This window comes from Neoarius graeffei, chromosome 18 (assembly GCF_027579695.1).
Source record: "Neoarius graeffei isolate fNeoGra1 chromosome 18, fNeoGra1.pri, whole genome shotgun sequence".
Taxonomy (NCBI): Eukaryota; Metazoa; Chordata; class Actinopteri; order Siluriformes; family Ariidae; genus Neoarius; species Neoarius graeffei.
This window is the reverse complement of record NC_083586.1, coordinates 2,679,335-2,693,385: the sequence shown is the minus strand read 5'-3', so window position 1 is coordinate 2,693,385 and position 14,051 is coordinate 2,679,335. Positions and strand designations below refer to the sequence as shown.

Sequence of the window (14,051 nt, the reverse complement as noted above, 5' to 3'; positions counted from 1 at the left end):
CGAGTGACTTAAAAAAAAAAAGTGGGTGTCTTTGTAAAAACTGTTTGGATTGGCTATTATAACAGAGGTAGCGCAGAGTACCTGGCTAACTGCAGGAAGCGGTTAGCTGCACAGCTAATGTAGCCATTGCAAACGCACCGATTTTAAAACACGGCAAAACGACTTAACAGTTATACACTTACTTGTTCGCTGTTTGTGGCTGATGCGGCAGGGATGCTTGGTACGGACCCAGGCTTCAGTGACAGTTGATGTGCAAAACCTGCCCTGTACTGTCCCAAGTTGTGGAAACATTCCTCAGGAAAATGCTCCCGACAAACATACACCGTCTTAGGTAGACTCGACGGCGTATTATTGAAGTAAATAAAATTAAGCCACTGCGTCTTCAGGGGCTCTCCCGTCGGCAGTAAAAACAGACTCTCTTCTGTGTCGTCACATCCATGTACAGCGCAATTTCCATGTTTCGCTCGCTTAGGTGATGCCATGTTGTGTCCTCTATGGTCTCCTCACTACAACTGGGCGGGGCAATCCATACAGTGGGTGGGAATCCAGAGGGGGGGGGGCGTGGGGATCATCTCCCTTGCTGATGTAGTAAAGGGAAGAGCTTATCAACGCGCCGTTTTGACGCGCCATTCTCAAATGTTGGGCATAATTTGGTTTACACATTATGAAATTTCTAGCCACTGGGGTGACTTAAGAAGGTCAGAGGAACTCATTTTAACGTTAAAAAACCTCAGAAAGTGAAAATTTCATGCCATGGGACCTTTAACATGTTACTTTTCAAAGGGGGTGTACTCATTTACGCTAAGCACTGTATGTGGAGTTAGCCACGACTGTAATGGTGATGAGCGCTATTTTCATATGAAGACGTTACTTTGTTCAGACCAATGCCGTGTGTGTGTGTCCTGACTCATATACCCGTTAGAATCCAGGAGCATTATGAAAGCCATGCGAGCAGGGAAGTGAGCGAGTCTGGCAAACCGGATTCACTCCCGCTTCCAAACTACATTCAGGAACGTGAAAAAGAGGGAAGGCAACATACTGGAATGGATTTTGCTCAGGATATTTCCCCTAGCTGTAAAAATGTCACTGGTCATTATAAACCTATGTAAACAGGAGAAATGTGGAAGAGTTTGGTCGCATCTAACTACAGCCCCAAAAAAATACCATTGGCCATGCTGAGCCTAGCTACATTGCTAACAGGAGTGACAGCGTGTCTGACTGACTGGGAGGTCGCGCAAAGCTCGGAGAGGTACGGAGCAGCTCGTCTCAATTCAGATAAGAGCATATTTCATTATGGAAGTACGGTGGACTGTTCCTTTAAGCATGTTACACAGTTTAATTTCATTTTCAAGACCATTCCATAAATTAACTCCTGTTATAGATATACACCTCTGTTTCACATTTGTTCTGAACTTTGTTTTAACAAACATATGAGTTCCTCTTAATTCATGACGACACTCTCGGATTTGAAAGAACCTCTGAATACAGTCAGGGATAGTTTTTTGTTTTAAACATAAATTGAGCAATTTTGTAATCCACAAAATGAATATGAATATGTCTTTATTGTCATTGCCACAAGTACAACGAAATTGAAAGTGCTATCCAGTCAGTGCAAAGAGTCAATAAATAGGGTAAAATAATAGGGTAAAAAGCAATAAACAGTGGCCTAAGCCCAAGACACACAGACCACACACTCACACATACCTACACAGTTCCAGTTGCCTCATTCACACAGTTCAGACATCAGACATCATGTAAACAAATTCTCTGTATGTAAGCAGAGTTCCTTAGTTTCTAGCAGCATTAAGGCAGGTGACTGCAGTGGGATAGAAACTGTTCTTAAATCTATTTGTCCTTGCCCTGATTGCTCTGTACCGCTTGCCTGAGGGCATCAGTTCAAACAGGGGATAGCCAGGGTGTGAGGTGTCTTTTATAATGTTCTGGGCTTTTTTCAAACACCGCAAGTGGTGAAGTTCTTCCAGTGTGGGGAGAGGGCATCCAACAATCTTTTGGGCGGTGTTGATGACCCCCTGAAGCGCTTTCCTCTGAGCTGCTGTGCTGCTTTTATACCAGATGCATATGCAGTATATTAGTATGCTTTCAATGGAGGCCCTGTAGAAACAGACCAGCAGTCTTTGTGTGACGTTGTTCTTTCTGAGTATTCTGAGAAAGTACAGTCTCTGTTGGGTCTTTTTCAGCAGCTCAGAGGTGTTTACGCTCCAGGACAGACTGTCCTCGATGTTGACTCCCAGGAAACGAAAGTCTGCTACCCTCTCCACACATTGCCCGTTGATGGTTAGAGGTGGAATCTCAGTTCTTTTCCTTCTGTAGTCGACTATGAGTTCTTTTGTCTTTGAGGTATTCAGGAGAAGGTTGTTGGCCACGCACCATGACACCAGCTGCTCTACCTCGTCTCTGTAGGCGGACTCGTCACCCCCAGATATGAGCCCCACCACTGTAGTGTCGTCTGCAAACTTTATGATGGTATTGCTCTGATGGACAGGGGAGCAGTCATGTGTGTATAGAGAGTAGAACAGTGGGCTAAGCACACAGCCCTGAGGAGAGCCAGTGCTGAGGCTCAGGGCTGGGGATGTGTGGTGGCCAATTCTCACTCTCTGTTTGCGGTCAGAGAGGAAGCTGTTAATCCACATACAGGTTGTGTGAGGAAGCCCCAGGTCTCTTAGCTTGGTCACCAGTCTGTGTGGGAGGATGGTATTAAACGCAGAGCTGTAATCCACGAAGAGCATCCGCACATAGCTCCCCTGTCCCTCCAGGTGTAACAGGGCGGCATGGAGCGCTGTGGCCACGGCGTCCTCCGTGGATCGGTTTGCTCTGTATGCAAACTGGTGGGGATCAAGGCTGCGGGGCAGGGCTGATGTAATGTGACTGCGGACCAGTTTTTCAAAGCACTTCATTATCACTGGGGTGAGTGCCACTGGTCTGTAGTCATTTAGGCCGGAGATGTGGGGCTTCTTGGGCACCGGAACTATGATGGAGGACTTGAGACAGTGTGGGACAGTCGACTGTGCCAGTGATTGGTTGAAGATCCTGGTGAAGATCCCAGCCAGCTGGTCAGCGCAGTCCCTCAGCACCCATCCCGGGACGCCATCGGGTCCCGTCGCCTTCCTTGGGTTGATAGCCTGCAGCGAGCGCCTCACCTCGTGTTCCTCCAGAGTGAGGACAGTGCTGCTGTGGGCCGCATGATGTTGTTGGGCCTCTGGTGCTGTGACCTCAAAGCGGGCGAAGAAAATGTTCAGCTCCTCTGCCAGTGCAGGATCACCTTCGGCGGCTCTGGGGTTGGTCTTGTAGTTTGTCAGGTGCTGGATACCCTGCCACATCTGCCTACTGTTGTTGCTCTCCAGGTGGTCCTCAATCCTCCTCCTGTAGTCTGCCTTGGCCACTTTGATTCCTCTCTTCAGGTCGGCTCGAGCTGCACTGTAGTGGCCTCTGTCGCCGGTCCTGAAGGCGATGTTCCTCTGCTTCAGCAGCTGCTGGACCTCCCGGGTCATCCAGGGCTTTTGGTTTGGGTAGACCCGGATACGTTTGTGCACTGTGACAGTGTCTATGCAGTTCTTGATGTAACAAAGAACACTGACTGTGAACACGTCCAGGTCTTGATGTTCAAAAATATCCCAGTTGGTCCTATCAAAGCAGTCCTGCAGCTGCATGGTAGCATCCTCTGGCCATGTGGCAACAGTCTTTGCTGTGGTGGGAGCGGTTTTCTTGAGGGGTGCATATGCCGGGATTAGAAACAGTGATACATGGTCTGACTGGCCCAGGTGTGGTAGGGGACTAGCCCTGTAGCCCCCTTTGATGTTTGAATATACTTTGTCCAAAGTGTTGTCACCCCTAGTGGCACATTTGACATGCTGATAGAGTTTAGGGAGAGCTGTTTTTAAGTCCGCATGATTAAAATCCCCAGCTATGATGTGTACAGCGTCAGGGTATCTGCTCTGCTTGTTGCTAACATTTGCATGCAACAATGCAATAGCCGAGTTAGCATTAGCATCCGGTGGTATGTAAACAGCAGTTATTATGACAACGGTGAATTCTCTTGGAAGATAGATAGGTCTGCATTTGACGGTCAGATATTCTATGTCAGGAGAGCAGTGGCAGTCAGTTATCACTGTGTTGGTGCACCAGCTATTATTCACGTACATACAGAGTCCTCCTCCTTTCCTCTTACCGGATTCTGCTGTCCGATCGTGGCGATGTGTGGTATGGCCCGCTAGCTCGATAGCAGAGTCCGGAATGCATTGATGAAGCCAGGTCTCGGTGATGAGCAGGATGCATGAATCTTTGACGTGTTTATTGGCTGCCACTTGTAGCCTCAGTTCATCCATCTTGTTCGCCAGGGATCTGGCATTGGAGATGAGTAGACTAGGAAGCGGTGGTTTGAGTGGCTGCCTACGTAGCCTGGCTAGCGCGCCAGCCCTGCAGCCTCGCTTTCTCCTTCTCTCCCGACGCCGCTTCCGCCTCCTCCCTGCCGGGATGGTAATCCATGGAGAGCCTGGTCCTCTCGCTATCTCTGCTGGTATCTTATGCAGTCGGATAAATTCGCTAGAAACGTTATGATAGCGTAATCCGATCTTAAGGAGGTCATGTCGGCTGTAGATGTTATTCGCTCGACTGACAGTACACAAAAACAAACACGAGACAAACATAAACATCCAAACCCTACACCGACTGGTAGGACACTGAGCTGCTGCAACTGTGTGCGCCGCCATCATCCAAAGGAATCCAAAATCACGAAATTTAAAGCCATTCACGTTTATAAACAACTGATTGGTTGTGTGCTGGTCTCAATAACCATATATATCCATTTGTGTTCCTGAATAAGGTTTTTCCTGTGATTTGCAGTGCACAGGCACCATCTACTGACCACTAGTGGTAACGCAGTGCAAAGGTATACAGTTGAGTTTCGATTTCCTGTTCTCAGAAAGACAGAGACGTTTGCCAGAGCAAGGATGTGCATCCTGTTTACAAGTTTGTAAAGTTTCTTTATACCCCACGGGGGCAATACCCTTTTAAGGCGTGATTTTTCACATATGTTCAATTCGTGTGTAAAATAAAGGAGAGGAGCAAAGGAATTGGATACCCTCGGCATCTTTTCTTTGTTCACCTCACCTAGCCGTTTATATGCGCTGGATCGCTGAGTACACATAAGGCCAATTTATGATAACAACCCAGTCCTCGCAGATAGCTTCACAGACAGTGTCTGCGTAGCCCCCCCACCTTCGCAGACGCTTTGCGCGCACCTCCCAAAAATTGTGACCACCGCAGAAGCCTCGCAGACAAGAGGGCGCTGATTGGCCCACTCTACATCCGCTGTACATGCACTTCCGCTTCCTTACTTTCCCGGTTTGGTTTGTTTTCACGACCGCCATTTTTAAAAACACGAGCGAAGATGGAGCAGCACGAAGAGCAGTTGATCGAGGAAGTACGTACATCTATACGACTCCAGTTCTAGTCATTATAAGTAACTGGAGGATAAACACTCCACTAACCACACCCACCAACTACTCCTAGCGATTTCGCGCCCCCTTGCGTTGTGGCAGTGAATAACATCGCGCACGCCTATTACTCCCCGCTCAACAATAAATTCTGCTCAACTGTCTGCAAAAAGCTATCTGCAAAAGCCTTGTCGCAAGAGCATGCAGAGGCCTTTAGTGAGGCCAGTACAGGTTGGTTCACTATAACATACGTTGTGTATGATCCTAATAGCTCTTTTCTGCAATATGAAGATCGGGTTTGTGATTGTTTTACATGCATTTCCCCAGACCTCCACACAATAAGTTATGTATGGAACAAGCAGAGAATTTAAAGTGCGTGCAATGATTTTTGGCTTAGAATGTGTTTAGTTTTATGAAGTATTGCAATAGACTTGGACATTTTTGTTTTTACATGTTTAACTTGACAGGTAGTGAACTAATGTGACAAGTGTGTGTGGAAGGAGAAATCATGAGACGGAGAGCTCCACTTTTGAATATAAAAACGTGTCATAGCATATCGTACAACGAAATTGGATGCCATCCTACCAGTGCAACATCTGCTTATTAAAAATAAAGAAATAAAATATGTCCACATAATATATATTAACAACTCAAAAACTCTAAAAAGACATACACGCACAAAACATTCACACACTGCTGTTTTTTTTTTTTTTTTTTAAATTGCACGGTCCCTTTAAAACAAGCACTGTTTAGTGCAGTTATGGCTCTTGGATAGAAGCTCTTTTTCGGTCTATAGACCCTTTTCACGTGACGTCACGACAAACGCGGCCGCCATTTTGGACATGTACTACCAGTAGTTTACCACAGCCAGCATTGAGGAACGGCAGCAAAGAAAGTGTTTATTTTCAGCAAGACTTCCATCATGCCACTATATTGTTGTGCACCTGGATGTAGTAACCATCAACAAACAAGGCAAGGGTTATCATTTTATCGGATCCCGACGGAGAAGATGGATAGCGGCCATAAACAGGAAAGATTGGCAGCCCTCGGCATACCAGCGCTTGTGCAGTGACCACTTTGTTGGAGGTAAGACGAATAAAATTAGCCAGAAAAGGCATTACATTGCTGTTAACATTCTGTGGCGGCGAGTGTGTAACCAAATAGGCTAAAATAACCCATTGTAACCTCTGTTCTTCTGTAGTAGCTATTAGCTAACGACATTAGCTAGCGTTGTGTTCCTTTGCTGTTGGTAGACTGTAGGACAGATCAGAGGCAGTGTCCTACAAACAGCGCTTAATTTGAGGGGGAGCAAACCGGAGCGCACTCCGGAACCTCGGGCGTTGGCTCCGGCAGCTATTTACACTGGATCCGGTGATCTGACACCTCTTTTGACTATGTAACAAAAAAATAAATAAATAATTAAATTAAAAAATGCAAGTTTATTTAGTGTTAATGTCTGATTTTGATATCTGTCTTGTTGGTGATTTCTCTCATGAAACGACATCCACAAAATATCTGCAGATGAACTTAATTTGCAGTGTTATTACAAAACATGCCCAGAAGCGCAGCGCCACACCCCCCTCCCCCCCTCTTTTTGTAGAAATATTTCTAAGAGAAGAAATTCAATGTCACTACACGACGCAGAAAAATTAGTTCATGCTTTTGTTACCTCCAGGTTGGATTATTGTAATGCCTTACTGTCTGGATGTTCCAATAAGTGCATAAACAAGCTCCAGTTAGTTCAAAATGCAGCAGCAAGAGTCCTTACTAGAGCTAGAAAATATGACCCCATCACCCCTGTCTTATCCACACTGCACTGGCTCCCAATCAAATTTCACATTGATTGTAAAATACTATTCTTGACCTTGAAAGCACTGAATGGTCTCGCGCCACAGTACCTGAGTGAACTTCTGCTCCTCTATGACCCACCACGCCTACTTAGATCAAAAGGTGCAGGCTATCTGCTGGTACCTTGTATAGTGAAGGCTACATCAGGGGGCAGAGCCTTTTCTTACAAAGCTCCACAGTTATGGAACAGCCTTCCAAGTAGTGTTCGGGAATCAGAAACAGTCCATGTTGAAGTCAAGGCTGAACGCATATCTGTTTAGCCAAGCCTTTTGTTAAGAGTGTTTATGAGGGAAAGAAGTAGATCTGGAGGGTCCTCAGACAAAGTGTTTTGGTAAACTGGGATGTATGGATGCTGTCAGTTCCCCACTCGCTTGCTCGCTCGAGTTTGTTGATCCTGTCGTGGCTGCTGCTTTATGTCCTGGGGCTCCCTCATGCCTGTGCTACCTTCTGGCTCTCCCCTTTTAGTTATGCTATCATAGTTAGTTGCCGGAGTCCCTGCTTGTACTCAGTGCAAAATGTATACTGTTCTTACTCATCAGGTGACACTGGCCATACCCAACAACCTGTGCTTTCTTTCTTTCTCTCCCCCTCCCCCCATCTGTCCCTCTGAGTTACATGGCAATCCTGACCTCTTCTGCTCCTCAGACCTGCCTGATCCATTCTGATGCCCTACATCTGGTTGGAGTCTCATCACGTCGCTCCTGTGGAGGATGACCCCATATGGATAGTTGAAAATCACACTTGGAAGATGCTCTGGACTCTTACAGTAATGCTTTTATGGCTGAGGACTACAGCTGACTTGCTAACTTTAGGACTGCAGTTGTCATGAACAGTTTCACACTCAAGTTTCCATCAATGAAGAGTTAGAACATCAACAAAACTGATTTCATGTTAAAAATGTTAGAATCACATTGTCTCTTATCACCCAAATGAGGATGGATTCCCTTTTGAGTCTGGTTCCTCTCAAGGTTTATCTCTCATGTCGTCTGAGGGAGTTTTTCCTTGCCACAGGTTTGCTCATTGGGGATAGATTAGGGATAACATTAGCTCATGTTTTAAGTCATTCAAATTCTGTAAAGCTGCTTTGCGACAATGTCTATTGTTAAAAGCGCTATACAAATCAACTTGACTTGACTAGAGGGTGAAGAGTGGGGAGCCATTGCTCAGGCAATCAGACAGGAAGTCCTTTATCCAGAGGCAGATGGATTAAGACAGTCTCAGGTCTGTCAGGTTGGACACCAGTCTGTGAGGGAGAATGGTGTTGAATGCTGAGCTAAAGTCCACAAAGAACAGCTTAGCATAGCTCTCCTGCTGCTCAAGGTGAGTGAGGGCAGTGTGGAGAGTTGTTGCTATGGCATCCTCTGTAGACCCATTAGCTCTACAAGTATACTGGTGTCTAACATGGGTGGGGGACTTGAGATGATGCAAGTCTGAACCAGCTGCTCAAAGCGCTTCATGATGACGGGAGTAAGTGCCACTGGTCAGTGGTCATTCAGGCTGCTAATAGTCTTTTTTTGGCAATGGAAGATGGTAGAGGACTTCAGGCAGGGTGGGATGGTGGACTGGGACAGGGACTGATTGACTTATGTGACATCCTATGCTCTGTACATAACATGGTTCTAGATGTTTTATTTTACTACAAGATACATGCCTATCAGAAATACTGGACAGAGGTGGTCAATTACTGCAGGAGTCTTGGTCAAGGTGGCTCATTGCTATTTAGCCCCTAATGTTCTTCATGCTTTAACATTAACAGCCCCATGAGCCTTTGCACTCTGGCAAGGCTCTGTGGAACTGGCAACAACTAAAGTGACTGCCTTTTCTGGTCGCGACAATAATAATCCTCATCCCTGGAGCCAAATTTATTTTCAAAATGGAATTAAAGGCCATTTAGATAAAAAAAAGTAAAAGTGACTACCTACAAACATTTTTAATGAAAAAGTACAGCCTGCATGAAAATGCATGGGGTTGCTCAAAATTCCACAGCACACTTCACTTTGTCTCACAGCACACCAGGTATATACTGTCTCATCTCATCTCTAGCCGCTTTATCCTGTTCTACAGGGTCGCAGGCAAGCTAGAGCCTATCCCAGCTGACTACGGGCGAAAGGCGGGGTACACCCTGGACAAGTCGCCAGGTCATCACAGGGCTGACGCATAGACACAGACAACTTGAGCACTGAGGTGTTACTAGTATTTTCATTAACAGGCAAGTTCCACCACACTGTCCACCACACTGGCTAAAAGAACCGATGTCGGACCACGTTGTGCTCAAACTTGCGATTTACACCACTACTCCACATATCTGCAGGGAAGAAACTGATATTAATTGGAGCTACCTTCATCTAGTCATCATATTTTGTTACATAAAAATATACAATCTTTATAAAAAAATTTATGACAAACTCACAACTGAGGAGTCTCCACTGTTCTTGGCTTCCTCTCGGTTCACCAGCTCTCCCTGGCAGTGGCCGAAGTGTGCACCTACTGGAACAGTCTCCCCCTTATTAAACACTCCCAGGCCGGCATCAGGAATACTGGACTTCTGGATTTCTAGCCCAAGAGGAATTGTTTGTCTGGCTCGGTCAGGGACTCCCATGGGAACAGGAGTATCGGGGATGAAGAGGGGTGGTCCATGAACCTCGCATTTGTTGAGGAAGAAGGATTTGCAAACTTCACAGTCTAGGAGTAGAGAAAACACAACAGGAAGAAATGACACCCAAATGTGTGTGCAATCTGTGTGTGTCTATCTAAGACCGTATACAGTACATTAGTACTGTATAAAGATTATCCTAAGAAAGCTTGCCAGTAAGGTTCACTGAGCATCTGGTTGAGACTAGAGGTGTCCATCAGGACTGGGATCAAACAGGACACAACAAAGTACCAGTATTGGCAAAAAAAATAAGGAAACACCTACCAAAATGACAAAACACCACAATTTGACCTTTTGTTCTCAAGTTCTCTTAATAAACTAAACATTTATCATAAACAAATGTTACAAGTAACCAAGGTAAATCATTCTAAAATATCAATATTTGGTATGGAACCCCTTGACACTGAAGTGCACTGACAAGATCAGGCATGCTATCAAAGTTTATGAATAAAATCAAGTGGAATTGATCTCCATATGTCTTGCAACACTTCCCAGAGCTGTGGCAGGTTTGAAGGAGCCCTTTTCACCTTCTCTCGCTCCATGTAGTTCCAGACTTGCTCAATTATATTCATGTCAGGACTTTGGGCTGACCAATCAAGAATTGCCAAGCTGCCATCTTGTTCTTTGTTTTGTAAACACTGTTTAACCATCCCACCTGTGTGTTTTGGGTCATTATCTTGCTGGAAGATAAAGTTGTTGCCAATGAGAGCTCTTCCAGAAGGCACAGCATGATTGATGAGGATTTGTCTGTACTTGTCAGCAGTGAAGGTCCCATCTATTTTGTAGATATGACCAACTCCATTGTAGGTGATGGCTCCCCATACTTGCAGGACCCCACCGCCATGTTTTACTGTGGGAGAAATACAGTTTGCCTTGTATCTTTCTCCCTTTCTGCACCTGACTTACTGTTGCATAGCGTTGCCAAATAATTCAAAATTTCTTCTCATCTGAGAACATGACCCTTTTCCACTGCTCAGAAGTCCAACTCCTGTGAATTTTTGCCCAGTTAAGGCTCTTCTGCTTATTTCCACCTCTCAACAAAAGTTTTGCGCACTGACACATGACCTTTGAGGCCTTCTGCTGAGAGCGTCTTCCTAACCAGGTGTGGGGAGACATCCTTGCCTGTAAGCATCTTGGAGGTCCTGTGCCAGTTCCTTGCTGGATTTCTTCCTCTCTCGCAGGGATGTAGTCTTGAGATACTGGACATCAGCTTTAGTCAACTTTTTCTTCCTTCCTCTGCCTGAAATGTTCTTGAAGTTCCCAGTCTTCTGGTGATGCTTGAGGCATTTCCAGACAGCACTGTGGGTCACATGCAGTTTCTTTGCTATGGCTCATTATGAATGGCCCTCCTCCCGCAAAACTTTCATCCTAATATGCTGCTCTTCTGTAGTTTCTCTCTCTGATGCCATTTCTGCCTGTTGCCTGGCTGTAGTCAGAGGATAAATACTTTTTCTAATGAATTATTTGTAGAGACCACATGATTTAGTTAATGGTTTTCACCTGTGGAATAATTAGCATATCATGGTAGGATTGCCCAACAAGGAGTGATTAAGGTGGTTTTTGGGGCTAAACTAAACAAAAAGAGATACTATTTCCAATATTTTTATGATGTTTATCACACAACGATGGACAAAACTAGTGTTTTCATGGTTAAAGTATAAAATTGTGGTTAAAAGGTGTCTCTGTATCTTCATAATGCATTTCAGTTGCCTTCAGTGCAGATTCTGATGTCATTTGCATGGATTAAGTATGCAAAATCGATCTTTTCCTAGGCATTTCCATATTTTGTGCCAGTACTGGGTACGAGTATGAGTTTTTTTTTTACTTCCTTGCGGGAGTAAACAAATGGTCAGATACAAAGCTTGCAGGGCAAAATAAAACGAATGTTCATTAACATGACTGTGGCACTGCATGATGTATTTACAGTATTCTCTTAGGACTTGCCTGGTCAGGGTTGTTTTAAATTCAGCTACTTGTTTGCTTATCTTCTGGGGAACAGAATTTCCCAAATTGTTATGAAAATCACATGCAGGTACAAACAAAATTAACTGCAGCATGGTGGTGTAGTGGTTAGCACGGTTGCCTCACAGCAAGAAGGTTCTGGGTTCGAACCCAGTGGCCGGCAAGTGTGGAGTTTGCATGTTCTCCCCGTGTCTGCGTGGGTTTCCTCCGGGTGCTCTGGTTTCCCCCACAATCCAAAGACATGCAGTTAGGTTAACATGGGGCGGCCTTGGACTGAGGTACCCTTGAGCATGGTACCTGACTGCTCCCTGGGCGCTCTGGTGTGGCTGCCCACTGCTCTGGGTGTATGCGCGCGTGTGTTCACTGCTTCAGATGGGTTAAATGCAGAGGATGAATTTCACTGTGCTTCAAATGTGCATGTGACAAAAAGTTTCTTCTTCTTCTGTCCACACAGTAAGAAAGTAAGTAAATAAATAAATAGTCCAACGGGGAGGAGAACTTGCAGAACTTCACACAGACAGCAACCCGAGCTTAAAATCGAATCCAGGACCCCGGAGCTGCGCCACTGTGATGCCCCGAAATCCGTGTATTTGGACTCCTGTCTCTCACACCCACTGTCTCTTATTGAACATTCCATTCCAGAGGCATAATGAGGGGCATACTCTCTGTCCCCTATTAAATCACAGCTGGTTGGGATCTTCTGCGAGTTTATGCATGTGGGGAACAGAGCACATAACACTGTCCTCCAGGTGTTTTGCTATCATGTGACACAGCATGAGCTGCAACTGAAAAAGAGGAGTTTGACGGCTTTACATGTCTTGGAGGAAGTACGTGTTAGCCTTCACTCACATGGTTAGAGAGACCTGGCTAGCGGGTGGATACTAGCAGGTGACCACACTGGACGACAAATGGGTGGAAGAAAGGGGGGGGGGGGGGGACTATAATCTTCTAATGTGGTGAAGACGTTAGGACACATTTATTTAACATTTATGGAAGGAGACCCAGGTATCAGTCAGTAAGTTTCCCAAGATGGAAGAGTCTTCAGGACAGAGGACTTTGTGCTTTCTGGTTTCTCAGTCACACGACATCCCACATTTTTTTGTTTTGTCTCAGAATAAAACACAGGAGTGGCTGGAGAGAATGACAGGCATTCTGCAACATTAAATGTAAACAGAAACAAATTAAACATTGAATGTGCCATTCATTAATAAATTCAAAATTGCAATAACAAGCAAATCACTATGGTTTGAGGGGAATCATACATTTTGGGCCATGCTGTAATATGAAAATAAAACCATGCAGCATAGATTTTTTTAATACACACCCATCGTGTGATATTCCATGCTTTTTTTGTTCAGGTTAACATCCTCGGTTTATAACGACTAAAGTATTTTAAATAAATAAACAAAAACAAATAAAGTTTCTCTCACTCCTCGCTACCATGTTACATGCTCTATAAACAAAGCTCATACTTTAATCAATAAAAAAAATCTAAATTTCAATGTCAATTTGTTGATTAAAATTATAAGAGAGACTGAGGCTACATGCCAAATGTACTGTATTGCACTTTTAGTGCACCAGATAGTGTGCAGGGTAGAATCAACAGTGAGTGTTACTGAGCACCAGAGTGGCCTCATGTCTTACAGAGATAGTCTTTATCGTCAGGATCTTCCACTTTAACGGAGAGACCTTCAGGTGGGTTGTCGAGATCGTCTCCATAGCTGTAGATATTCAGTTCCAGCATCTCCTCTTTCTTCACACAGGCTTCTGAGGTCTCTCCATCCATGGATGTCTCTGTTTTCATGTCCTCACACAGCTAAGGATCAAACAAATCTGTTAGGGCGGGACGGTATCCATCCCACTCGGGAAGATGCTGCTCTCATTTCTCGCAGCATAGCTCAGTCTCAGAACAGGCCTAGTTAATCCACGACAATCCAGAGCCAAGGCCAGGGAGCAGACGGACAGGCTAAACTGTCTGCCTGCTACCTGCACAGAGTCATCACACAGGTACCATTACATTGAGACTGTGCCTGTTCCCCGAGCTATACAAAGAAGTAGAAATACTCACAGTTTGTTCTAATAATCTAATTAATATAAAATTAGATCATACTGACTGTACAGCCACTGCCAGCACC

At 45.0% G+C, this 14,051-nt stretch overlaps 1 protein-coding gene across 2 annotated transcripts in view; it reads right to left on the bottom strand.

Annotated features, from left to right (window-relative positions):
- The window catches only part of LOC132865873 (zinc finger protein 345-like), a 53,025-nt gene that overhangs the window by 25,984 nt on the left and 12,990 nt on the right, over nucleotides 1-14,051 (bottom strand). For both annotated transcript variants that reach the window (XM_060898384.1, XM_060898385.1), the window contains exons 2-3: nucleotides 13,561-13,732; nucleotides 9,712-9,983 (exon numbers count right to left, since the gene is read on the bottom strand). In XM_060898384.1, the coding sequence (XP_060754367.1) occupies nucleotides 9,712-9,983; nucleotides 13,561-13,720 (432 nt within the window). In that variant the 5' untranslated portion in view covers nucleotides 13,721-13,732. The remainder of the gene's footprint in view (nucleotides 1-9,711; nucleotides 9,984-13,560; nucleotides 13,733-14,051) is intronic.